At 46.2% G+C, this 26,834-nt stretch overlaps 1 protein-coding gene and 3 non-coding genes across 4 annotated transcripts in view; 3 read left to right on the top strand and 1 right to left on the bottom strand.

The window, feature by feature from the left end:
• The window catches only part of LOC135814179 (DNA repair endonuclease XPF-like), a 28,423-nt gene extending 10,495 nt beyond the window's left edge, over nucleotides 1-17,928 (top strand). The window contains exons 17-32 of the mRNA XM_065327261.1: nucleotides 698-753; nucleotides 4,648-4,819; nucleotides 5,290-5,321; nucleotides 5,510-5,619; nucleotides 6,000-6,093; nucleotides 7,213-7,287; nucleotides 8,125-8,187; nucleotides 8,908-9,045; nucleotides 9,286-9,372; nucleotides 10,326-10,411; nucleotides 11,030-11,117; nucleotides 12,831-12,911; nucleotides 13,597-13,656; nucleotides 14,439-14,537; nucleotides 14,820-14,863; nucleotides 17,342-17,928. Coding sequence (XP_065183333.1) covers nucleotides 698-753; nucleotides 4,648-4,819; nucleotides 5,290-5,321; nucleotides 5,510-5,619; nucleotides 6,000-6,093; nucleotides 7,213-7,287; nucleotides 8,125-8,187; nucleotides 8,908-9,045; nucleotides 9,286-9,372; nucleotides 10,326-10,411; nucleotides 11,030-11,117; nucleotides 12,831-12,911; nucleotides 13,597-13,656; nucleotides 14,439-14,537; nucleotides 14,820-14,863; nucleotides 17,342-17,507 — 1,451 coding nt within the window. The 3' untranslated portion in view covers nucleotides 17,508-17,928. The remainder of the gene's footprint in view (nucleotides 1-697; nucleotides 754-4,647; nucleotides 4,820-5,289; nucleotides 5,322-5,509; nucleotides 5,620-5,999; nucleotides 6,094-7,212; nucleotides 7,288-8,124; nucleotides 8,188-8,907; nucleotides 9,046-9,285; nucleotides 9,373-10,325; nucleotides 10,412-11,029; nucleotides 11,118-12,830; nucleotides 12,912-13,596; nucleotides 13,657-14,438; nucleotides 14,538-14,819; nucleotides 14,864-17,341) is intronic.
• Trnat-agu (transfer RNA threonine (anticodon AGU)) lies at nucleotides 14,638-14,710 on the top strand. Its single transcript has one exon. It is a non-coding gene; the product is annotated as a tRNA-Thr (tRNA).
• Nucleotides 15,517-15,589, top strand: Trnam-cau (transfer RNA methionine (anticodon CAU)). Its single transcript has one exon. It is a non-coding gene; the product is annotated as a tRNA-Met (tRNA).
• Nucleotides 17,929-21,131: 3,203 nt separating the features above from the next.
• Trnad-guc (transfer RNA aspartic acid (anticodon GUC)) lies at nucleotides 21,132-21,203 on the bottom strand. The gene has a single exon. It is a non-coding gene; the product is annotated as a tRNA-Asp (tRNA).
• Between the last annotated feature and the right edge of the window lie 5,631 nt (nucleotides 21,204-26,834).

Genomic DNA, 26,834 nt, shown 5'->3' on the forward strand with positions numbered 1-26,834 from the left:
TGCCGTTGTGGCTGGCTGCACAATGAGGCCAGTGTGCTGTTGACTGTGAGGTTATACACTCTCTCGCCATGTTTAATATATATTATACTAAGAGGTTCACAGCTCACTTGCACTGTGAATTTGTGCCTGCCTGAGGGAGGTGGATGGTCGTTTTTGATCTACAGGTTTCAGTGGGAACTACTACTTTTGGTAGATGTATGCATTCCAATTTTTTTTTGCCTCTAACTGTAAATTCCACTTTCCTCTACTGACTCTACCAGGTTGGAGCCTGATAGCAGTTGGTAGAGGTGTGGGACTTCTGTGTGCCCATGGAAATGGAAGCGTTTCTCAGAGAATAACATACATCCTGCTGTAAATGTTGCGAAAAATGTTTGTTGATATTCGAACTATGCATTTATGATCTGCCAAAACGTGTTGATCTGTGTTATGTAACAGAGTGTGCACACTGCATGTTACTACTGATCCCAATGTGCTGTTCGGGTGAAATAGGTGCCATCCAGGATGCAATAAGGCCACGGAATGTGTATTGACTCGAGTCAACAAAGGGAAATGGGCGCCATACAGTATGAACTCTAATCTCAATAGGGAGCTAACCATTGTGCCCTGATACATGTATCACGGGTATGACATAATGCGAATCCAATCTGATTACATCCACGTTGCTACTGCCTGCTCCGCTGTCCTGGTCTTCCCGTAGGCAAGGGAAGATGGCCAAAGCGGAAAGCGAAGGCACAGACTGGCACGGCAAGCAAGGTATGTACTGCATGTGAATGTTGTGACAGAACCTACCTCCCAGAGCCCACCACAGTATATTTATAGCAGTACAATCTTGTTGGAGTTTTTTTTAATAGGCTTGACAAATGCAAAAGTATACATGGTTGATAAATATGGTGGTAAAGACACACCCGGCAATATGGCGGTAAACACACGCCTGCCCACACACGCTCTCTAGGCTGCAAAGTTCTAGCACAGAGCTCTCCTTCTCACCACCACCACCATCAGTTCGCGCCTGGCACCTGGTCGATGCATGGTTGGCATACATTCGCAAATAGTGCCAGTATACATGTGCGTGTATAGTAAAACTCGGACGGTGATGTGGTCCTGTGGGGTTCGTCTCATCCAAGTTCTACTCTGCTATGTGCATGAGGCTTTTCTTGGTCTGGATTGGCCTGCGCATGTTGTACTGAATGAGAGTCCTTGACGTACATAAGTTACAGTGAAACCTGCCTAAGACGACCGCTCAAGGGACCTTCGAAACGTAGTCTCTGTTACCAGGTGGTCTCCTTATCCAGGGTCATTTGACTGGAAATAGCACCCCTTAGTCCTAGTTTCAGTGGTCTTCTAGGACAGGTGGTCGCCCTATCCGAGTAGTCGCTGCCCTGACAGGTTTTACTGTACTGTGTTTGTATTGCTAGCGGTGTGATGTTGCTCTCTGCACTGTGTTTGTATTGCTAGCGGTGTGATGTTGCTCTCTGTACTGTGTTTGTATTGCTAGCGGTGTGATGTTGCTCTCTGTACTGTGTTTGTATTGCTAGCGGTGTGATGTTGCTCTCTGTACTGTGTTTGTATTGCTAGCGGTGTGATGTTGCTCTCTGTACTGTGTTTGTATTGCTAGCGGTGTGATGTTGCTCTCTGTACTGTGTTTGTATTGCTAGCGGTGTGATGTTGCTCTCTGTACTGTGTTTGTATTGCTAGCGGTGTGATGTTGCTCTCTGTACTGTGTTTGTATTGCTAGCGGTGTGATGTTGCTCTCTGCACTGTGTTTGTATTGCTAGCGGTGTGATGTTGCTCTCTGTACTGTGTTTGTATTGCTAGCGGTGTGATGTTGCTCTCTGTACTGTGTTTGTATTGCTAGCGGTGTGATGTTGCTCTCTGTACTGTGTTTGTATTGCTAGCGGTGTGATGTTGCTCTCTGTACTGTGTTTGTATTGCTAGCGGTGTGATGTTGCTCTCTGTACTGTGTTTGTATTGCTAGCGGTGTGATGTTGCTCTCTGTACTGTGTTTGTATTGCTAGCGGTGTGATGTTGCTCTCTGTACTGTGTTTGTATTGCTAGCGGTGTGATGTTGCTCTCTGCACTGTGTTTGTATTGCTAGCGGTGTGATGTTGCTCTCTGTACTGTGTTTGTATTGCTAGCGGTGTGATGTTGCTCTCTGTACTGTGTTTGTATTGCTAGCGGTGTGATGTTGCTCTCTGTACTGTGTTTGTATTGCTAGCGGTGTGATGTTGCTCTCTGTACTGTGTTTGTATTGCTAGCGGTGTGATGTTGCTCTCTGTACTGTGTTTGTATTGCTAGCGGTGTGATGTTGCTCTCTGTACTGTGTTTGTATTGCTAGCGGTGTGATGTTGCTCTCTGCACTGTGTTTGTATTGCTAGCGGTGTGATGTTGCTCTCTGTACTGTGTTTGTATTGCTAGCGGTGTGATGTTGCTCTCTGTACTGTGTTTGTATTGCTAGCGGTGTGATGTTGCTCTCTGTACTGTGTTTGTATTGCTAGCGGTGTGATGTTGCTCTCTGTACTGTGTTTGTATTGCTAGCGGTGTGATGTTGCTCTCTGTACTGTGTTTGTATTGCTAGCGGTGTGATGTTGCTCTCTGTACTGTGTTTGTATTGCTAGCGGTGTGATGTTGCTCTCTGTACTGTGTTTGTATTGCTAGCGGTGTGATGTTGCTCTCTGCACTGTGTTTGTATTGCTAGCGGTGTGATGTTGCTCTCTGCACTGTGTTTGTATTGCTAGCGGTGTGATGTTGCTCTCTGCACTGTGTTTGTATTGCTAGCGGTGTGATGTTGCTCTCTGCACTGTGTTTGTATTGCTAGCTGTGTGATGTTGCTCTCTGTACTGTGTTTGTATTGCTAGCGGTGTGATGTTGCTCTCTGCACTGTGTTTGTATTGCTAGCGGTGTGATGTTGCTCTCTGCACTGTGTTTGTATTGCTAGCGGTGTGATGTTGCTCTCTGCACTGTGTTTGTATTGCTAGCTGTGTGATGTTGCTCTCTGTACTGTGTTTGTATTGCTAGCGGTGTGATGTTGCTCTCTGCACTGTGTTTGTATTGCTAGCGGTGTGATGTTGCTCTCTGCACTGTGTTTGTATTGCTAGCGGTGTGATGTTGCTCTCTGTACTGTGTTTGTATTGCTAGCGGTGTGATGTTGCTCTCTGCACTGTGTTTGTATTGCTAGCGGTGTGATGTTGCTCTCTGTACTGTGTTTGTATTGCTAGCGGTGTGATGTTGCTCTCTGTACTGTGTTTGTATTGCTAGCGGTGTGATGTTGCTCTCTGTACTGTGTTTGTATTGCTAGCGGTGTGATGTTGCTCTCTGCACTGTGTTTGTATTGCTAGCTGTGTGATGTTGCTCTCTGTACTGTGTTTGTATTGCTAGCGGTGTGATGTTGCTCTCTGTACTGTGTTTGTATTGCTAGCGGTGTGATGTTGCTCTCTGCACTGTGTTTGTATTGCTAGCTGTGTGATGTTGCTCTCTGCACTGTGTTTGTATTGCTAGCGGTGTGATGTTGCTCTCTGCACTGTGTTTGTATTGCTAGCGGTGTGATGTTGCTCTCTGCACTGTGTTTGTATTGCTAGCTGTGTGATGTTGCTCTCTGCACTGTGTTTGTATTGCTAGCTGTGTGATGTTGCTCTCTGCACTGTGTTTGTATTGCTAGCTGTGTGATGTTGCTCTCTGTACTGTATTTGTATTGCTAGCTGTGTGATGTTGCTCTCTGTACTGTATTTGTATTGCTAGCTGTGTGATGTTGCTCTCTGTACTGTGTTTGTATTGCTAGCGGTGTGATGTTGCTCTCTGCACTGTGTTTGTATTGCTAGCTGTGTGATGTTGCTCTCTGCACTGTGTTTGTATTGCTAGCGGTGTGATGTTGCTCTCTGCACTGTGTTTGTATTGCTAGCTGTGTGATGTTGCTCTCTGCACTGTGTTTGTATTGCTAGCTGTGTGATGTTGCTCTCTGCACTGTGTTTGTATTGCTAGCTGTGTGATGTTGCTCTCTGCACTGTGTTTGTATTGCTAGCGGTGTGATGTTGCTCTCTGCACTGTGTTTGTATTGCTAGCGGTGTGATGTTGCTCTCTGTACTGTGTTTGTATTGCTAGCTGTGTGATGTTGCTCTCTGTACTGTGTTTGTATTGCTAGCGGTGTGATGTTGCTCTCTGCACTGTGTTTGTATTGCTAGCGGTGTGATGTTGCTCTCTGCACTGTGTTTGTATTGCTAGCTGTGTGATGTTGCTCTCTGTACTGTGTTTGTATTGCTAGCGGTGTGATGTTGCTCTCTGCACTGTGTTTGTATTGCTAGCTGTGTGATGTTGCTCTCTGTACTGTGTTTGTATTGCTAGCTGTGTGATGTTGCTCTCTGCACTGTGTTTGTATTGCTAGCTGTGTGATGTTGCTCTCTGTACTGTGTTTGTATTGCTAGCTGTGTGATGTTGCTCTCTGCACTGTGTTTGTATTGCTAGCTGTGTGATGTTGCTCTCTGTACTGTGTTTGTATTGCTAGCTGTGTGATGTTGCTCTCTGTACTGTGTTTGTATTGCTAGCGGTGTGATGTTGCTCTCTGCACTGTGTTTGTATTGCTAGCTGTGTGATGTTGCTCTCTGCACTGTGTTTGTATTGCTAGCGGTGTGATGTTGCTCTCTGCACTGTGTGTAGGCGGCAAAGTCAACGTCGTCCACATCTAGATCTGTACCGGCCCAGGGTCAGGGCAGGGGCAGAGGTCAGGGCCAGGGTAGCAGTACCCGAGGTCGGGGTGCAGCATCAGGAGGAGGAAGAGGAGGAGGAGGCACTGCATCCAGTGGAGCCACTGGCACTACTACAAGTAGCAGTAGGTGAAACTGTAGAATTCCACTTGTGATTGTATTGTCACCGGCCATGTTTAGCATGTTCTGGGCTCACACTGTCCACACACTTGTTTTCGATATTAGTAATAAGGCCATTGCACAGAGATGTAGGAGGTGTGAATTTGTGAAGCAACATCAAACCTTGGAAAGTATGAATCTGTTTGTTAGAGCTTTTGGTCTCCAAAACGTGTACAGCTGGTCGTGTTTGCGGAATGAATGTGTGTTTGTAAGAAGAAATGGACCAAAAGAGCTACAAGTTACGCTATAATATCCACTAACACCACCAGTTACTTTATAATCAGCTCATGCGATATAGCGTAGCTTGTAGCTCTTGGTCTTTTCTTCTTATAAATTAATTCTTGGCTCTCCACCCAAGTCTGATTTTGTGTTTGTTTAGCTTTTTTCCTTGTGTGCATGTCCGTGTGTTTGCGTGTGGTGTGTTTCTACCGAACAGACAATACTTCTGCATCGACAACATCTGAGAAAGTGAGCCATACTTGTTTGTATCCCATGTTTCTCTTTCTCTCTTTCTCCGTCTCCTCCCCCCCCCCCCTCTCTCTCATTGCCAAGAAGTGTTTAGTGCTGCTGCTTTTTGTTTGAAGGACTATGCGTTTTATGTAGCTTGTCCTAACCATTGAGTTATTTGGATGTGTGTTTGAATTTGTCCCTCCTAGCCTACCAGTGCTGCTGCTGCTGCTGCTGGTGATGAGGAAGAGCAGTTTGATGCGGAGTTTGGTATTATCACCGATCCTCTAGTAGCAGTTTATCCACTGCGTGGAAACAGGTACGTACACACCTGTGTGTGTGTCTTCTCACTCTCCTCACAGCTGGCCATTTTTACCCTGTGATCTTTCACCAACAGAGATGAGAGTGACTCGCGCAATTATTCTCAGTGAAGTAATGTTTTTTAATCAGCTCAAAGCTTCGCAGAGTGTTCTAGCTGTGAAGAGAACGTTGCACTACGACAGACAACTGCGGCACAGCCACATAGGGTGCTGTGCTACGAAAAAGCAAGGGACGGAAATACTCAATTGCCTGTGCTGCAGATCTTGCGGCTGCAGTGGTGGTGGTGGTGGTCTCCGTTCACTGGTCACAGGTCAGCCTACGAACACACACCATGACATGCTCTCAGGTTGTCCTTTGCTGCTTGCTTGTCTTCTCCAGTGACTCGCCGTCTGCAAGCCGGGTCATTGAAGAGCTTGCACCTCGGTTTATCATCCTCTTCGACGTGGAGATGGAGTTTGTGCGACAGATTGAGGTTAGTCACGTGGAGTGTTTTTTTTCTTTGGAATAGGGACTGAAAATAGAACAACAATAGTTTAGTTATCCAGCCATGGCTTGTACAGTCAACTTCGCTAATAACGACTGCGGATATAACGACAATTCGCGAATAACGACCGAATTTCCATGCCCAGAGCAAAGTCCCATCTAACTGTATATATTTAACTTCGGATATAACGACTATCTGAATAACGACAATTCGCATATAGCGACATGCTTTTAGTGCCCCGTGGTCATATTCACTGCTTGAATAACGACTTTCTGGGCTTTTGACAGCTATTTCAAGTACCTGTCAGTCAAGTACATGTAGTGTCATGCAGAAGTACCAGAACCTATGCATATGGTGCACTGGTGATGGATATTATTGCACACATGCAAGAAAATGCAGCCAGGGGGGGGGGGGGGCTTTTTCTTCCTTTTTAATGTTGGCTTCAAAATGGTTGGATTTACCAGCACACCTATATGTATACAATGTACATGTAGTTGTACATGATTGTACAGTAATCATCATACATGTACATATCTCTGGCCCTGTAGATTGCTCAAAAAGGCATATTTTTCAATTGATTTCCCTTGCATATTGAATTTTTAGTTCCTTTCAACTGCAATATGAAAATAAAGTACACATTGACATAGAGCAAAAAAAGAGCTTGATTTTGATATGCATATCATACTATACAAAATATGGGTTCACATACGTTCAAATGGGACTTCGGTTATAAGGACACTTCGCGAATAAGGACACTTTTCTGATGCCCCGCCGAATGTCGTTATTGGCGAAGTTGACTGTATCCAGCTGACTAGTGCCATACCACACCACTCCTAGACACATATGTAACAATGAATATGCAACAAATGGTACAGAAGCCGGTGGAAAAGAAAGCCATTCTGAGTTGGGATAATACTAATCACCACACCAGAGTAAAGCTAGTGGCAGCATACCCTAATGGTCTGGCTTTGACAATAAATGACGCTTCTGCTGATCAGTTGTTTGAGAATCAGGCGGAGGACTTGTTTGGCATGAAGTTGATTGATTGCACAGCGGAATCATTTACATTTTCTTATTTTTCATATTATGTTGTGTCCGGCTATGCAGGTATTCAAGGCTAGCAGGCCTGGTATTCCACTGCGAGTCTACTTTCTCGTCTACCAGTCTTCAATTGAAGAGCAGGTGAGTTGGGGGTCTGTGTATGCATTTGCTAGTGTATGTGTGTGTGTGTGTGTGTGTGTGTGTGTGTATGTGTGTGTGTATGTGGGTGGGTGCGTGTGTGCGTGCGTGTGTGTGTGTGTGCGTGCGTGTGTGCGTGCGTGTGTGTGTGTTCTGTACTGTAGCCATGTTTGGACTAAATGACAACTGTATGCACCTCAGTAGCGTGAGTGTAATCACATTGGTGCGTAAGACAGCTGTACTCCTACTCCTAGGTCTAATGAAAACCATCACAAGATCATAATGTGTGAAAAATTTCAAAAATTGAAGCCAATTGCAAGCATTTCCGGGCATTTGGTGGCATTTCATTATTCAGTGTAACTACATGTGCAATGAAAGACTTTTTGATTCTGCAACAAACCAGGAAGACGCTACGATCGGGGACAAGGATTCTTCAATATTCGCCACGTTTGGTTGCGCTGAGCTGCGATCAGCGCGCTTTACGTGCATGGAATGTGCTAAAAATATGTAAAAAATCGGCCGCAAAAGTGGGACGGCCTTGAGTGTGCAGTGCGTTCATACATGTAACACAACGATGACACTGGCGTGTGTATGTGTACAATCTCTCTCTCTCTCTCTCTCTCTCTCTCTCTCTCTCTCTTTCTTTCTTTCTCTCTCTCTCTCTCTCTCTCTCCTCTCTATCTCTCTCTCTCTCTCTCTCTCTCTCTCTCTCTCTCTCTTTCTATCTCTCTTTCTCTCTCTCTCTCTCTCTCTGTCTCTCTCTGTCTCTCTCTCTGTCTCTCTCTCTCTCTCTCTCTCTCTCTCTCTCTCTCTCTCTCTCTCTCTCTCTCTGTCATGCAGAGGTACCTAACAAGCCTTCGGAAAGAGAAGCATGCCTTTGAGATGTTGATTCGTCAGAAGGCTGTAAGTACATCGTGGAAGGAAAGGGTATCGACAAGAGTACATAACCCCCCAGAGTGTGCAACGCCTGATCCAGCTCTGCATAGGGTCTTGGTCGAGCGTAATAGGATCTTTGCGTCATAATATCGTACACATCTGAGGGGAACCCGGGGAGTCGCGGGGACTCTCGGATCAAAAATAACGGTGCCCTGCCTCGAGACCGGCCTTGCGCTGGTGTGGAGTGTACCCATGTCCTCAGAAGATCCGATTACACTCGACCAAGACCCTATGCAGAGCTGGATCCATGGATCAGGCGTTGCACACTCTGGGGGGTTATGTACTCTTGGTATTGGTAGTTTCTCATTACCCGGTATATCTTCGCTTAGAAACGAGAGAGCGTGATGAGGTAGTGTAGGATCAATCCGCTTCTATTCTTCATTGGTACTGTAAGACTAGAGATTTTTACGTCAATTAAAGTTGATGATCTCCGGATTTTTGTGGGTTTGCGAGGTGAAATGAAATGAACTCTGTCTCAAAACCGGCAAATGACTGTACACGTACATATCGTTTTCTACATAACGACTTCAAATCTTAAGTTAACAACAAATTTTAATTCATTTAAAAAATCGTTATAATTAAATGTTCGTTAACATTACTGGTCTTACAGTACTTCGTAGCTCCGTCTATGAAGGAACTGGATGTTAAAGTGATGCAAGGTGGTACTATACTTGACTATGTTCTCAGGTGATGGTAGTGTCTGAAGACCAGTCTGCGCGGGCAGCGGACAGTGCTGCCTTGTCACGCGATCCAAGGTCGGCCGCTGAAACTGTAGCCAGCACACGGAAAGCGGGCGGTCGCAAGAAGGCGGTCGAGAAGAGAAAGGTACGGTGACAATTTACGCCGGAACACCAACATGCAGTATTACCAGTGCATGTATAGTGTTCCTAGTATAGTGTTGTCCTTGTATTTTGTTGTTTTGAAGTACATGTCCTAAGTATTCTGAACAAGTGGCTGTACACTGCTGAGTGTATGTTGGCTGTGTGCTGCACGTGGAATAGAGTGGCCAAGGAGCAGCCGCAATGGCTGTGAGTGCTTCACTTCTTGTTTTTGCTCTGTGCGCAGGTTGTGGTGGACATGCGTGAGTTTCGCAGCAGTCTTCCATCGCTGATTCATCGCCGTGGGATTGACATAGAACCAGTGACTCTTGAGGTACAGTACAGTATGCTGAACATGTGCTAGTGGCTGTGCCATCTATGCCTACTTTCCATCTTTGTCAGTTTATACCGCTGCTTCTGATCTAGTCACCTCCAACTGCTTTAAGAGCTGAGAACTGCGCCTTGATCCTTGAGGGTGGTGGCGGTCCTACGGATGAGTGTAAACACGGTCTGCCTGGATCTCACGCAGACCGTGATTTCAGAAGCATGTTTCCTAGTAGCAGTTTGCAAGGTTCTATCTGCTCCCAACCTACTGTTAGCAGCCATCAACAGACACTGCAGGCTGGTATTAGAGAGGTTCTGCAAAACGAAAATGCGCATTAAGTTTCGCGACGGTCCTTGCAAAGGTTTGTGCGAATTTTCACACATTTGTGCTCTGCACATTTTGTACCGTACTGGCAATATATGTTGCCGCAGTGAGGCCATGAAGCGTTACATTGGCACATGTTTGCCGCACGCAGGGCGTTACATGCAAAGTCGCACAGGAGCCGTTACACAGGTTACGCAGTCCTTTTTTTGCTATTGCCGCATCACTTTTTTGCTATTGCCGCATCATTTTTTTGCTATTGCCGCATCATTTTTTGCAAACTGCAATGAAAAGATCGCCGCACCCTGCCGGACGCGCGTGACGAACGCAACGAAAATTTGTCGCACTAGCCTGGTGGCGCGTTACGCCGCACCCCCCTGCGTTACGCGTTACGCGGCAACATATATTGCCAGTACGGTAGTTCGCACGCCGATCACGTGCACACGGTGAACCCGTTGACCACGTTCGAGCCCACGCAACTTACCGTACTTTCACGAAAGTTCATTTCGCATTTCGTGCAAGTTCCAAAGTTGCGAAAGTTCGTGCGAAGTTGCTCACTTCTTGACGTAGAGTGAAATTTTGTACGCATTTTCGTTCTGCAGTACCTCTCCATTTGCTGTTGTGTGGCGTTTGTTTCTCAGGTCGGTGACTATATCCTGTCTCCGGACATGTGTGTGGAGAGGAAGAGTGTCAGTGATCTCATTGGTTCTTTAAACTCCGGTCGACTGTAAGTGGGTCTGGCTGATCCCAGTGACCCAGTCTGATAGGTGTGTATGTGTGTATGTGTGTGTGTGTGTACACGCATGTGTGCGGGCGGGCGGACATGCGTGCGAGCATGCTACTGTAGCTACTTCGAAGTATTTTTGTACGGTGTGTGTTATACGAGGCCCCATAGAATCCAACTGGTGTGGCATTGCAGCACTGACATTTTATGACACTTGCCCTACTACCGTAGTTCCGCGCATATAAGCCCTTGGTCCTATATCCGGATATAAGCCCTTGGTCCTATATCCGGATATAAGCCCGCCTCCGTTTATAGGCCCATGGGCTAATAAACAGACCCAAACACCGTAGTACAGCATGTCAATGCAGACTACATTACCAGTACCGGTACCTATGGTAGGCGGACAACCGCGCACAGACTTGTACTTTTTCGCGTGCCAGCTGCCTTCAAAATTCGAATATACAGTAGGCCCAGGGCTAAAAAACGAACCATTATTACTGATTTATTTTCCCGGAAAATGCATTATTTCGTATATTAGCCCATGGGCTTATATGCGCGGAACTACGGTATGTCTACACTTCCATCTGCTGATGCACTGGTATGCTGCTGTTTCTGGTGTAGGTTTAACCAGGCGACTGCTATGACAAGACATTACCGCAAGCCTCTGCTACTTGTTGAGTTCACAGAGAAGCAGTCATTTTCTTTACAGGTTAGCGGGATGGCTAGATGCTTCTCCTCTCTCTCTCTCTCTCTCTCTCTCTCTCTCTCTCTCTCTCTCTCTCTCTCTCTCTCTCTCTCTCTCTCTCTCTCTCTCTCTCTCTCTCTCTCTCCCTCTCCCTCTCTCTCTCTCTCTCTCTCTCTCTCTCTCTCTCTCTCTCTCTCTCTCTCTCTCTCTCTCTCTCTCTCTCTCTCTCTCTCTCTCTCTCTCGGTCTTTGTCTCTGTCTGTCTCTGTCAATCTCTCGGTCTCTGTCTCTGTCTCTCTCTCTCTCTGTGTCTCCCTATCTCTCGATTTCGATCTTGAGTGAATGTTTTGAAACATGCTGCTTCATATGCTTGGTGTGATGTATCCTTCTTACTTGGTACATAGTCAATGCATCGTCGTAATTGTAGCAGTGGCTTTCATAACGTATCTTTCATGTACATTCTCCCTGGCCATGTGGCAGGTCTGTGTGCTGTTGATAGTTGAAAGATCAAAGTCATGCTAACAAGTAACATGGTGCTAGCTACTTGATAGTGGTACATGTAGTGTGGAGATATGCAGAACAACTGCCAAATAATGGCAAATATACATACCAGTATGCACCTTGGAGGGACTTGTTAAAAATTGACTTAAAATCTCACTGCGTAATATGGTTTTCAGTTACAGGTCAGACCTCGCTATAACGACCCCCGCTATAACATAAACCTCACTAAAACGTACGAAATGTGAATGTCCCTGCCGAAACCGCATCACTTCTGTACAAAATTTCCTCGCTATAACATTATCCGCTATAGCGTAATTTTCGCTATAACGCACTGTTTGCTGGGTCCCGGGCGCACGGAGACCTCAGCATAACGTAAAAAAGTCGTATAAAAATGACTATATACACGGCATGCATGCTTTCTCGCGACGAATTCGAGACAGCATTCGAGACTGAGCCGTCCACCTCGGAAGCAGGGAGTAGTAAAATACCGGTATTATACTACTCCCTGCTTGGGATTACTTTTTATAGGCTCTAATCATGTCACATGTTCACGTGCACACACTGCATGACTCTTGTCACCCCTTTCCTGACAAGACTGTACACATCTTTGCTAGTTCTCATCATACCTGTATGTAAAACAGTACAGCTGTAATCAGTAAGTGAAGAGCGTCATTTTGACATACATATTGCATATTGGTGTGCCCAACTCACTATAACATAAACCTCGCTACAGTGTATAACAGAATTTCTCCCATCCCCCAGAGACTACGTTATAGCGAGGTCTGACCTGTACGACCAGCTGAAACGTGGCCAGAGAACTCAGTTTTCGTACTTCCTTTGCCCCACATTTTGTCTATTTCTCAGGGCCTGTGCAGCGACGGTAGGTGTGTATCTGCTGCATCCAATTCTGATAGGGTACTAGTACAGTCCTGGCCACAGAAATCCGACCTGATGAACATAATAGTGCCGGGGGCTGTGTGGTCCTAGCAGCACATACAACACTGCGCACTTGAACGTGGCACTACTTATTACCCATGAGCTCGGATTTTTCTGGCCAGAACTGTAGCTTAAATTCAAGTCAACGTATCAAGGTTGAGTGAGGTGGTGATCTAGGTTTCTACTTGGTAGAGTTTCATGGCAGCATTTCAGCATGTGCTGTTGTGTGATTCTGGAAAACAGCAAAGTTGAAATGATTAGTTGAGCCAGCAGCCATTGCTTGTCCTGTGTTGCATGGCAGGCCAAAGGAACACTGCAAGGCGAGATCTCGTATCAAGACCTGACGTCCAAGCTAGCCTTACTGACACTGCACTTTCCCAAGGTAAGTGTCACCAGTGTGAGCAAAGCAGTGTATATGTACAATAGAGTTGCTTTGTGAGCTCCTCGTGTTCTGCAAGCGATGGGAGTGTTTGGGCTGTTGGCGAAGTAAAATATTTTTCGTAAACTGCCCGCATATGTGCTGTCAAGAGTACATAACCCCTACTTTATGTACTCTTGGTGCTATGTGTGAGACATTGTACTTCCGAAGTACTAGTAAGCACAAACTGCACTGGAGTGGACGTGATCGGCCTTCTTTGAGTAGGTCTTCCTGATGGCGGCAGGAGCTCCTCGGACCTTTCCTGACATGTTTATGCACCGCTCTGATCCTGTCCTCTGATCGTGGACAACTACATGCTAGATCACTAGTGGTAATGACTCTTACATTTCTAACGTTAGATATTGATATGCCCGTACGTCCATATGGAGTAGAATGCGAAACACACTAACTCACTGTCACTGACAAGTCTGGACTTTTATTCAGCATTGCTGTACATTATGCTGCACCGTGCAGCTGACTCTGTGACACTTGCACTCCAACTCTTCAGTATTCCACTCTCTGTCTGCTGTGTTGTAACATGTTCTGCATTTTGCCACTTAGACTGAGCCCTCTGTACCTCAGTTTCTTTTGATGACGGGTCCTATTCCCGCATGTGTTGTGCTGTGTTTTCTTGCGATGTGCTTGGTAGCTGCGTGTCCTGTGGTGCCAGAGTCCGCATGCATCAGCAGAACTGTTTGATGAACTCAAGGTAAGACTAATCATTGAAGACTAGTCATTGTTATGATTGTGGATTCCTCTCCTGCTGCTGCTGCTGCTGCTGCTGCTAACAGTAGTACAGTGCTCCCGAGGCAGTGCGAGACGGTACTTCTTCGACATATTTCAGTACAGTGCTTGTTATTGGCTGCATTCCTACAAGTTGTAAATCAGAGTACAGCGGCAACACAGCTAGATCTCTGAGTTGTAGGGATGGGTGTTTCATCATACTTGGAAGTAGTACTATTTGTGTACTTGCTGGTAGTTGTAAACTTCGGAGTAGGATTGCCAGTCCCAGTTTCGACTTCATTGAACACCTTCAACAGCATTGTGACTTCTATGCACTATATTTAGCTAGTCTTGATCCGGTGGACACGCACTTGGCATCATGCGACTGTCGTATGTTTGTTCCTACTCAATAATAGTACATTCACTGTACTGTACTGGCTCCATTTTGTTATTTTTCCCGCACAAGATGCTTCAGAGCACTGTACTGTACTGTAGTCTGTAGTGTAGTGTACTGTACTGTAGTGTACTGTACTGTACTGTACTGTACTGTACTGTACTGTACTGTACTGTACTGTACTGTAGTGTAGTGTAGTGTAGTGTAGTGTAGTGTACTGTACTGTAGTGTACTGTACTGTAGTGTACTGTACTGTACTTAGTCTGTAGTGTACTGTACTGTACTGTAGTGTAGTGTAGTGTAGTGTAGTGTAGTGTTTGTGATCCAGGTGTATTCCACTGTGTGCCATCATACACTGACGACTATCCTTGCAGAGAAACCAGGCCGAGCCTGATGCCGAGGTAGCTGCCACCGTGGCAAGTGAGAAAGGAGCGGAGGCGCCGGATGGCTCACATTACTTCCCCTTGACACAGGTATAGTGTGCCCCTGCGTGCGTGCATGCATGCTCTTGTCGTGTTGCTGCCAATTGATGAATGGCTCTTGACATGTGTTGTGCTTTGCTCAGCTGTCTGTGCCGCCATGGCTTAGGGGTTAAAGCGCCTGTCTAGTAAACAGGAGATCCCCTGTTCGAATCCGGGTGGTGGCTTTCTTTTTCCATGACTGAGCTCTGTATGGCTGACTGTCACTTCATGTACATTCATTTTCGGTACATGATCCTTTTTTCCTGTATTTTTGTCATTGTGTAATTTGTATAGGACTTTGTGTTGAAGCTACCAGGCATCAATGTCACCAATGTGCAGTAAGTGATGATCTATTACAAATGCATTGATGGTGGCTGCCCTACCCTGTTCTTAGGCCGTGTTCACAGCTGGCGGGTGTGTGCGTGTGAAATCGCGCATTTGTGCGTATTTTCACTGGCTTTTGGGGCGTCATTCGCCGAAATGGAAATTCCAGCATGTATTTTTCAACTCCCTCAATCTTTTTAATATTTTATTTTCAACCCATACTGGCATACGTGCGTGGACTTTTGGGGCGTCATGCATATATGGAGAGTTGGTAACGCGCCGAAATGGAAATCCAGCATGTATTTTTCAACTCCTCAACGCGTACTGGCATACATGCCAGTCACTTTGACTGGCTGGGTTTAAAAGATAGTACTCAAAAACGTAGCACAGCCAAAGAAACTCGAATTGCTGCTTTCTGTGAAAGCCTGAACGCGCTTGAACCGCACACGTACACGCTCCAGTTTAGTGCCCAGCCCCGTGTAGTTTCAGATTCTTGTGTGCAGCGCCTGGTGAATTGGTAAATTTTATTGTGCACACTTGTGCAGTGGATTAAGTAGAGTTTGCACCCTATTAAAATGGGGAACTTTTCATCCAGGTTCAGGTGTCTAATATGTAGTATACCTTCCGGCATGACTAGAACCTCTACCAGGGTATCAGAATATTGTGTGCCTCCTTAGCGCAGTAGGCAGCGCTTCAGTCTCATAATCTGAAGGTCGTGAGTTCGATCCTCACAGGGGGCACTTTCTTTTTTCTATTTTTGTTGAAAGTGCATTTTCACCCTTTGGTAATTTTGGTAATTCCGGGCCTTACGATCCACTGCTAGCTCCCGATGTTTACCAAAATTACCAGTGGATCGTAAGGCCCGGAACAGTGATGCCTGTAACACCACTGTTAAATTTCTACTGCTCTCACAGGGCATAGCTTAAGGATTTCATTTAGCTCGGACAAATGTCCTTCCGTTTTGAAATCTGTCCGGACATGCCCGGACATTTTCCACAACACATTTTCAGGGTGTTTCTTCTTTTTTTTTTAGTAGTACTGGAGTATATTCACAATGACTCATTATGTGGACGTATCTCACACATTACTATGTACAATTCGCCAATTTATTTGTATTAGAAACTGTACTATTTACTGACGACAAATGTATGTACAAAAAAGCGTTGCAGTCAAGAATTTTGCGAACGCGATATGCTCCTTGCAGAGAAGGTAGGTCAGTTCGAATTTGCGTCGTGCAATAGCGGCAGCACCATCGTCCATCTCGCACAGTGCCTTCGCAATTGGAGCGAATTCGAGGGCATTTCGAGCGGGACACTCTTGCCTGCGGAAAAGATTCATTCCTCGTTTATGCATCTCCGTTCCAGCATGATCCTTGAACGCTGATGTTCTCAGGTTCTTGAATCCGGTTATGAAAGCCTCGCTGAAGTTTTTACAACTGCGGACTCTGTCTACAAACTTGATGCACACGGAACACTTCAAACATTCTGCTAACAGCCGATCGTTCTTCTGCCTGTCATAAATCAGCCAGGCGGAAGTAGTCAGCTCTGCATCATTGTCCGAGATCCACTTATCGCAAGTAGCGGCCTTCACACCACGGACTTTTTTGCCCGGCGGCAAGTCCTCTGAATCTCCCTTTCGCTTTCCAGAAGACATTCTAAAAGACTATCTGCATTCCTGGTCAGTGAAATAGTGAAAAATAAAAGATGACATCTTCCTCCCACGAGCGAACAACTGCACTTCAGTGCAGTTCAACCCATCGATTCAGGTGCGAAGTCGACACCATGTATCAAAGCCTGGCAAAGGTCGAACGAAGGTCGAACGTGTGAATTGACTGTAGCAACCGCGTTTCTACAGGCGGATTATGGTGAAGTCTACGCCTGAGGGATCGAGGCTACGGTGTAGACGTGTTAGTTGTACGATATGCAAGTCGCATTTGGCACGAAGCTCCGAAGAAAGCCCAACTCTGCATAAAAAGGTCGAAAGGTCGCTGCTCTTTTTTTCCTTTTTTGACCGGACACTATGTCCGGTGAAATTGAAAACGTCCGGTCAGTGGCCGAAAATGGCCGGAAAATGTCCGATGTCCGGCCGTTAATCTATGCCCTGCTCTCATACTGGTGCAACCGGAACCCTTTTTGGGGTGCTCCGGCCTGACCCCTGGAGCAGCGAGCGAGAGCGAGAGAGCAGTTTGACTTTTCGTGCTGATAAGGGTTTCCCCAATACCAATAAGTTCACACTGTACAATGCAGTATGTGAAGCGGGTTTCCTGTCAAAGAACAGCCATGAAGCGGGCTTCCTGTCAAAGAACGGCCATGTAGCCATGCACGGTGACACTGTGACTTGCAATCAATCCAGTGACGAGAGTGATCACCATCGTGCAGTCTCTTGTAAATCCTCTCTGGGCCAATCTACTCTAGCCAGAAGAGTACTGAGCAAATTGAAATGGCATTGCCTGACTGGGCGTGTTCTTGTCTTTCACGTATTGTTTTCTGTAGCTATATTCTGCGGAATGTGTCCAATCTCTTCGAGCTATCCTCCATGTCCAAAGAAGACTTGTCCAGCGTGCTCCATCACCCATCCAATGCTCAACTGCTGTACGACTTTCTGCACAATCCACCAGCAGCAGCTGCTGCAGCCATTGCCTCAGCAACGAAATCTTAACCCACAACCACAAGTAGGGCTTAGGATGTTAGATTGATTTGTGTAGGCTAGATATCCTTGATCTATTTTCTACCAGTTTTAAAATTGAAATACATAATGGTAGTCATGCAATTCTTTTTCAGTATCCTTTACAAATGATGAGGGACGCAGCAGGAGACAGAAGGATCCTCTGCATTTTTTTAATTTAAAAAGAATAGTCGAGCTTCATTGAACCATGCTTCATCGCTGATTTTGCCACGCTTTTGCTGTAGTACTAAAACAAACCCGTTGTACACAGATAGGCTCCCACAGTATATCAAGACAAAATTTCAACAACAATTCCGATGCTGCCATAGCTACCCATAACTCTCATGAAATGCTTGTTTCAACCTTGTGTGGTTTCGCAGTGTTTTGGTTACAAATCCACACAATCACTGGCGCGTCGTAACTGCGATCATTTTTCTTTTCTTTGGGAGCGAGGTGAACATACCATGCCCGACCGAATGTTGATGACTGCAGAGTACACACTACACAGTGCACTTGATGCATTCAGGAAACTTTCTGGAGACTCTGGCGAAAGTCCAGAGGGATAATAGCAAATTTTTGCTGGAATGCTGTGCGTTAGCATATCACAGTTGGATAAAGACAGCAGCATTCCGCAGTCACCACCGGTCATTGTGTCATTTTTTACAAAATACACAACGCACCGGCAGGCACATGGGGCTAGCATGAGGCGAGATGGTGCTGGTGCTGGTGCTGGTCATGCACACATTATACACACTTTTGTCAGAGAATATATTGACCTTTGATACCACACTCATTAGTGACTACACCATCAACAGTATCAAATTCATATAAATTTGCTTCGACTCAATACATACCTCTGCACTTTTCCATGTAGCACTTCACTTTTCCCTAAAAGGAGTATTTTATAAACAGTATTTATTGGCCTTCTGTTTTTAAATAACACTATCAACATAATGTATAACAAAATAATGTAGTAGCCTCAGGAGTATTGCAATTGCATACCAGTTATAAAAACCTCGGGGGACCTCGGTGTTTATACCGGTATGTAATTGCAATAAATCCTTTGGCTCTACATTTATGATATACGTAGGAACTAATGATGCAATGGTGACCAATAATTTTATAATCGTGAAGAGTCAGGACGCACTTTGCAAATTTTGTGAAATTTTGTGAAATTTTGTGATTCGGAAAATAAGAGAAAAAAAACTTGTCCAGGCGCTAAGGGACCCAGGCCGTTATTCCTGTACTGAGTCGGAACTCAACGTACCCAGAGAATTCCAACCTCTCACAATTTACCTTGAATTGGACGCAACGAAGAGAACATAACCCTGGGGGATGTTCTCTTGACATACCTAATTGCCTTCGTTAAGTTTGTTTCCCCTTGGACAATTTTGCCATCATCATCTGGTATATTCAAAAGCCCCGGATTTTTTCATTTTCTTCTGCTAGACCCTAACGAACACACACACACACACACACACACACACACACACACACACACACACACACACACACACACACACACACACATACAGTCATGCACGCACACACGCTGGACAACTTGATTTGCCAGCATCATCTGGTATATTCAAAAGCCCCGAATTTTTTTCATTTTCTTCTGATAGATGCGAGTAAGAGGGTACAGTGTCCTACCCTGCTTGGACATACATGTAATCTCTCCTCACAGACAGTCTATTCTTAAAGGGGAAGTTAAGGCAAAAATCAAAATTTTACCAGTTGTAGTCTTCGGGGTACTGAGTCGAATGGTCTTGGTCCGAGGAAGCTGAGACGCTCCCTTCCTACTTGAATCCCAATCGAACTCGCGCACTTCCACCGAAACTGGGTGACTGCGCCCTACGAGATGGGGATTTGTATGCAAAATGTCACTAAAAGCGCCATTTCGTTCTTATAAAAGCACGGATGACCGCGATTGGCCCATATGTTGTAGTCTTTTGGACGCTGAGTCGACTGGTTTTGGTCCGAAAAAGCTGCGATGTAGCGTTCCTCCTTTATTCCCAATCGAACATTGTTGAACAAGTGGTCACGTGCTCCTGCATACACCAGTCACCTGGTCACCGTGCCTGCAGGGTACAACTTACTAGCCTGTTTGACCTTTTTTGGGTGCACTCCTATCACTCGAGTTGAACTCGAGTTGAACCTTGGTGTGAAATTTGTCGCCTGCTGGCGTGGTGACCAGGTGATTTGGGCACCCAGGAGCACGTGACCGCTTGTTCAACCATGTTCGATTGGGAATAAAGGAGGAACGCTGCATCGCAGCCTTTTCGGACCAAAACCAGTCGACCCAGCGTCCAAAAGACTACAACATATGGGCCAATCGCGGTCATCCGTGCTTTTATAAGAACGAAATGGCGCTTTTAGTGACATTTTGCATACAAATCCCCATCTCGTAGGGCGCAGTCACCCAGTTTCGGTGAAAGTGCGAGAGTTCGATTGGGATTCAAGTAGGAAGGGAGCGTCTCAGCTTTCTCGGACCAAGACCATTCGACTCAGCACCCCGAAGAACTGGTGAAATTTTGATTTTTGCCTTAAAGGGGAAGTTAAGGCAAAAATTAAAATTTCACCAGTTGTAGTCTTCGGGGTACTGAGTCGAATGGTCTTGGTCCGAGAAAGCTGAGACGCTCCCTTCCTACTTGAATCCCAATCGAACTCGTGCACTTCCACCGAAACTGGGTGACTGCGCCCTACTAGATGGGGATTTGTATGCAAAATGTTACTAAAAGCGCCATTTCGTTCTTATAAAAGCACGGATGACCGCGATTGGCCCATATGTTGTAGTCTTTTGGACGCTGGGTCGACTGGTTTTGGTCCGAAAAGGCTGCGATGCAGCGTTCCTCCTTTATTCCCAATCGAACATGGTTGAACAAGTGGTCACGTGCTCCTTGGTGCCCAAATCACCTGGTCACCACGCCAGCAGGCGACAACTTTCACACCAAGGTTCAACTCGAGTGACAGGACTGCACCCAAAAAAGGTCAAACAGGCTAGTAAGTTGTACCCTGCAGGCACGGTGACCAGGTGACTGGTGTACGCAGGAGCACGTCTCGGACCGCTTGTTCAACCATGTTCGATTGGGAATAAAGGAGGAACGCTGCATCGCAGCCTTTTCGGACCAAAACCAGTCGATTCAGCGTCCAAAAGACTACAACATATGGGCCAATCGCGGTCATCCGTGCTTTTGTAGGAACGAAATGGCGCTTTTAGTCACATTTTGCATACAAATCCCCATCTCGTAGGGCGCAGTCACCCAGTTTCGGTGGAAGTGCGCGAGTTCGATTGGGATTAAAGTAGGAAGGGAGCGTCTCAGCTTCCTCGGACCACGACCATTCGACTCAGCACCCCGAAGACTACAACTGGTGAAATTTTAATTTTTGCCTTATAAAAGTCTATAACAGCGTTCACATCAATACTCAACTTATTCTTTTGCTCACTGAGCAATACAATCTTTCCATTTTCTTTCTTCTGTTTTCTTTTTCAATTATTATTTAATCCCTACCCAATCTCCCTTTGGTGCGTCCATGGAGCTAATTATGTGGATTTTGTAGAAAAAAAGAAAAAAAGACCCTAACAAAATCTGCAAAAAAAAGAAAAAAAGAAATGTCCTCCCCGGCCGGGAATCGAACCCGGGTCTTCCGCGTGACAGGCGGAGATACTTACCACTATACTACCGAGGATTGACTGATACTTTCACTGCTAGTTTTCGTTTTGTGGCAGCTTGAGTAAAACGCTTCGCATAAGCCCCATCCTCCGAACGGAGGAAACTCACTGTCGCAGTCTAACGTTGAATGTGGATAGAACTACATGATCTAGAACGACTAGTAATACGTCGCCATCACTATGTCAGAGTCGGAAGAGTGAGCGTAAATAGAATTTCCTCCGAAAGTTGTCCTCCGCAGGTCGTCGGTGCGCCTCCCAGCGGGTGTGTATCTACAGATCTAGGACTTGGCTGCAGCTAGCAGTGTAGGGTATTAGTAGACTTACATTTCAACACAGATCTGCCCTTTGCCTGGTCATAAGCGGACACGCACAATCATGTCCTACAATTAATGGCAGACATGAATTCACCCTACATAGTCACTGTAGTCTGCTAGTGGTGTAGCTGTAGATCCACCTGTATTCATCCAGCTAGGGTTTTGACACTACCGGTAATGGTAGTCCCCCCTATTGTACACACAATGAAAATAATACAAGTGCATTGACTCGTGCCTCCTAACCTTAGCCTTCTGCAGGCATAGCAGGCAGGCTGTGCTTGCTCCGGCAGGGTGGCGGTGCTCTGGTACCGCGGCATAGGCACCGGGGCCGGCCGTATGCACATGTGGGTTGATAATAGGCTGCACGAATGACACGTACACGCCCGCAGCTCGGACGCGAAACTGTTCCTGCACCGCACTGAGCCGGCCATAAGTTGGGCGAACTGTGCCAGCGTGAGGGGGGGGGGGGCAAAGTCGCTTGCCGTACCGTCGATACTTGAAAATTAATTATAATATAACAGGCACCTAAGCGTCCAAGGGAAGGCATTCGCCTGCACGTGCAATAGCTTGGCTTCGCGTTGTTGAAGTAACTTAGTTCGGTGAATTACCGACTCAACAGTTTACTCCTTAGAACCACTTTCCACAAACAAAGTCTTTTTTTAAAGCTCAGAACGAAAGCAAGGAAGCCCCTTCGTGACTGAACAGCAACCGTGACCGGAAAAGTATAACTAAACGCCGCAAACTGTGTGAGCAATGAGTGCATTCAAAGTAAGTGTAGTTCGGGGTGTCATTTTCTAGCTGAAAAGCGCGCAGAGTGCGCGAACTGGGAAGTATCCGAGAAGATAAGACCTCGCAGACTGGTTGTAGACGAGACCGCGAAGTGGCGCAACATCACACCTTGCCAGCCCGTGTGTGGACACTTGCTGTTTGCAACCGCTACCGCGCACACCAGTGAGAGGGGGACTACAGATGTCTTCTTTATCAGGCGTCGAATACAGTTTGTTCTACCACTCCCTGGCCCTGGCAAGGATGTGCGGGGGAGAGAATTTGTAGTGTGTATGGAGCGAGGGTGCACTTGGCACTCCACGATAGTGTTCCTTCCAAAGTTTTCGCACATCTACAACGTACACGTACATAACCTCCGTCCGCCTCTCTTATTTTCAAATGGCCGAGTTTGTCGCTACTTCTGAGTTACATGTACGAGTCGTGGACATAATCATCGTGGGCTATTGGCACTGGGCTGGAGACAAGAGTGGGATATTTACACTGGCATGTACGCTGACATGTGCAAATACAACCATGCAGTGATCCAGTGAGAAGGGGAAGTGTGAGACACAAATCACCGAGAACGAGAAGTACCTACTAGTACAGAGGAGCATACAAAGCACCCCGACTCACGAGAGCATTGTATGCCATGGATATAGCAGTCCGGGAGGTGGTCAAGCAAGGGCAAGGATTCAGGTAACATTCTTCTCACTACTTGTAGTTCTGCCAGAGGGTCATTCACAAGAACACATTTTACTCGTCAAGGTACTACCAAGAGTATGTAACCTCTTACTTCAGAAGTATAATACCGTCTTGCCTAGTCTTGGTACTAGTACTACTGTAGCAAAGCTGGTTGTGTTTCTCAACGCTATGATCGTATAGCAGGTGGTAACGCGAACGTGCGAACTAATTACTTACTTTTCTTTGCTTTTTACCAGAGAGTCGTATAAACCCGGGTTTATACGACTCTCTGCTTTTTACAAGTCTGCATGTACATGTATACCATGGTACCAGTCAGTACTTCAGTACTAATAAAAATGAAATCAATGCATTCCTCCCAGACATGCAGTGCAGTGAGCGGTGTGTGTTTCAATGCAATGGACTGTAGTGGTATATCCCTGGACATTTAAATTAATTGTTTTATTTTTAACAACCCAGCCCTGTGTTTATTGCTAATTTATGTAGCATATACTGTAACACGTGTAGTTTTCCTCACTGTTTATTTCTATTGCATGATTTGCATCAGGAGATCCCCTCGACAGGCCATCGCCTCTGGGAGATCCTTTAATAAAGATTATTATGCGGGAAAGCCTAAACCTGGCAACAATGTTCAGTGGAGATCGAGATGAATACAAACATGACATTGTGTGAATAGCAAATAGTGCCCTCCTTTCTTGCCACAGTGACACAGTACATGCAGTCAGCATGGTCAATGCAAGTGTAAAATGCACACAAGCAATGACCATTGCCCGCATGCGTTGCGTTGTATCAGCAGTTCCGAACCGCGTTTCAACAGTACTTTAGGCAAATCGTGTTTTCTCACTCCCACGCTTTGCGCCATCGGAGATGCGTGGGTGTTTGGCAGGTGGCTGTGATGTTTGGAAATGCTAGCGATGATTATCACTGGCTTCGATCATCAAGCCAAGTTCACCTGTGGTGCGAGCTCGTATCGCATCAGGCAGTTAGGCTGGGATCATCTTCGACATCGAGTGGGATCTCCGAAGGAGGTCAGCACTTGAGTCAAGAGCCAAATCAATCGCCAAGACTCATTGGGCAACAAGGCCTTTTAGCTTTACCTACATGAAACTATTACTTGCAAGTCTCTTTAACGTGGGCGAAATATTGGCAAAGTTATTAGTTATCTATTTGGTGCAGCTGAGAGCCTGTTGCCGGAATGGCGGTATTTTCAAGTGCAAGAAATACGCTGCAATGGAGTTTGGGACTGATTCTGAAGAAACGTCTCTTTAATTAACGTGATGAATCATTAGGCAATAGCGCTAATGCCCAGTAGCAGGGCAGCTACATTTACACTTACAGCCATGTTAGTCTGTACTGTAGTATTGTGCACTGTCTGTTGATGACGTCACTGCTGTGGCAAGCATACTGTACTAGTACCTGAACCTGTCATGAGTGGCAACACACTTTCCAGTGCAGACAAGGCACATTTGCAAGCCTAGTTCTCTCTACAACTGACCCTTGGCTTTGGGCAATATTCCAAAGTACTCTTGGCAGTTTGGCTAGTCATGTAGGTGCACCTGGACCGTCCAGCTATGTGCTGGCATTGCATTGTAAACCCTGATAAACCCTGATCCATGAGTCATCATTCCCATACTCAGGACTTCATGAGGGAGAACCCGGGTGCGGAATTGCCAACACCGATTTTTAAGTCTGGCGGTAGAAAAAGCGATCGATGGGTATCATACGTGTCAGGCAAGATCTACTAGCATGCAGCCAAGCCAGGGTTATCCTAGCTTAGATTAGTGGAGTACAGGGTAGACACAGGCTTTCAGGGCGCGTATGTTGAATACTATGTTCGCCCTTCACAAAAGTTTCCATCAGGGAGTAGTACAATACGGTGCTTTACCACACCCTTGTGTCCATCTGTATGTGCAGCGAAGGCGAAGCGATCTCAAGGCAAAAATAATAGATTGGAATAAAGTGTAGTCCACTGATACGAATGACTAGTACTAGTAGTCCTTCTCGCTGTAACTAGCTGGGATCTGCGATCCAGATACATGCACATTCGCGTTTTCATTATGATAGCGACGCTGACTGTGCGTGCAAGCTTGTTCAGCTAACTAACTTTACTTACTTCACTTGCTGTTCCGCAGAAGTTACGTTAGTACCAGGGTTTCTCTGCAGCAGTTCCGCTTCGTATTCACACGTCAACAATGCAGCAGTTCCGCTTCATATTCATCCGTCAACAATGCAGCATTACCGCAGTAGCTCATCTACTCTAGCACATTACTCAATACCATCACGATCAAATACAACGATACATGTGAAGAGCACGGTCCCCAGTGCATGTAGAGTGCAACTCTGGTATTCCGTAAAATTAATGATGACCAAACTAGCCCTTTAAATTTCACACCGCACACGATGACCAGTCTTATTACGGGCCACGTTAAGCTTATTTTGGAAGTCCATTTTAGATTACAGTCAACAGCAACAACGTTCTAACTGTTAGATTTGGGAAGCATACCCAGGTAGTACCTCCCGCAACAGCACAAAGACACCAAGGTTTGAGTTAGTACCGAGTACGCGTATTGTGCGCTCGGTTGCTATTTGCATCACGCCAGAAGTAAAGCGGCTGAGATGAAAGCCAATAATCAAGAGATGAAGAGTGTCGGATAGTGAGACATTGATTGGCCCTCAGCTCATACATGTATACTAGTAATCACGCAGTACAACTGTAGGCCTCAAGAGTCGCTACTCGTACATAGTACAGTATAGTATAATGGGGGAAACAGCAACAAAGCGGCATGCAGAAGAAGTCTATGAAGTATGCTGTAGAGGTTAGAATTAGAATGCAAAGTGGCCCTGCAACAAACTGCAGCACAGTTTGGCATTGGCAGATTTGAAGTAGGTAATAATTAATGCTAGTCACATCATTAGTTCACCAGCACTTCAGCGCACCTGGAGCGGAGCTGTTGCTTTTCCGGACACAAGCCAAAAAGCACAGGTTCTCGGTTTCATATGCAGCTTAGCTGCAATATTGCCTGGACACGTCGGACATGACGCTCGACCCAACTTCGTCTCTTACTTGCGACGGTAGCTCGGCGTGGTACTTTCTTGTTCGTTTCACGCTGATTTCCTGAGTCCGAATCTGCAGCCTGATCGTCGATGTTCACCAGATACAGCCACGAAGAGTTCACTCAGGATCGTATGATGGCAGTGATTGTTGTGTGAAACGTTATCAGCCAACAGTCAACTCCTGTGGCTGTGATCCTTTATGAGCCATACTATCTCTTGGGTGATGGTTGGAAGTGTAGAGCCGGAGGTCTAGCTTGACCGGGGTGGAGTTCTTCATCGTAGAGGATGAGGTAGAAAGGGCGCGCATAGGTGAGCACGACACACTGGATAGCGAGTAGAAGCCGTGGTCTTCTCGCTCGCTCACTTCTGCTCCTCGGTGAGCATGCATTCGAGGTGACGGATGTACTCCATGGTGTATTCGAGCACAGCATCGGGCGACATCTCACTGTCGAGCTCTGGCACGGGCACCATGTTGCGCAGCACAGCGTAGTACTGGTCTGTAGTCTCCAGCATAACATGCTGGGGGTGATGTGACGGTGTTGCAACGTCGCTGACGGGAAGAGGTGACACTTGGGTGGCCATAGTTCTTCGAGGAAGGAAGTAGAAAGTTACGGAGGGAGAATGAAAGTCGACAGGAGTAGACAAGTTGGCAACAAAGCAATGGGCGATTCTGAAATGATGGAGTGTGCAGCTGGCGGCTGGCTTTTATACCAACTACTCGAGAGTGAGTGCAGCCGTCGCGGCTGGAAGATTGCTGGCGCCGGAAGAAGAGGGAAAAGAAGGCGTAGTTCACAGCAGTAAACACAGGTGTGCGCC

The sequence above is a fragment of the Sycon ciliatum genome, chromosome 4 (assembly GCF_964019385.1).
Source record: "Sycon ciliatum chromosome 4, ocSycCili1.1, whole genome shotgun sequence".
Taxonomy (NCBI): domain Eukaryota; kingdom Metazoa; phylum Porifera; class Calcarea; order Leucosolenida; family Sycettidae; genus Sycon; species Sycon ciliatum.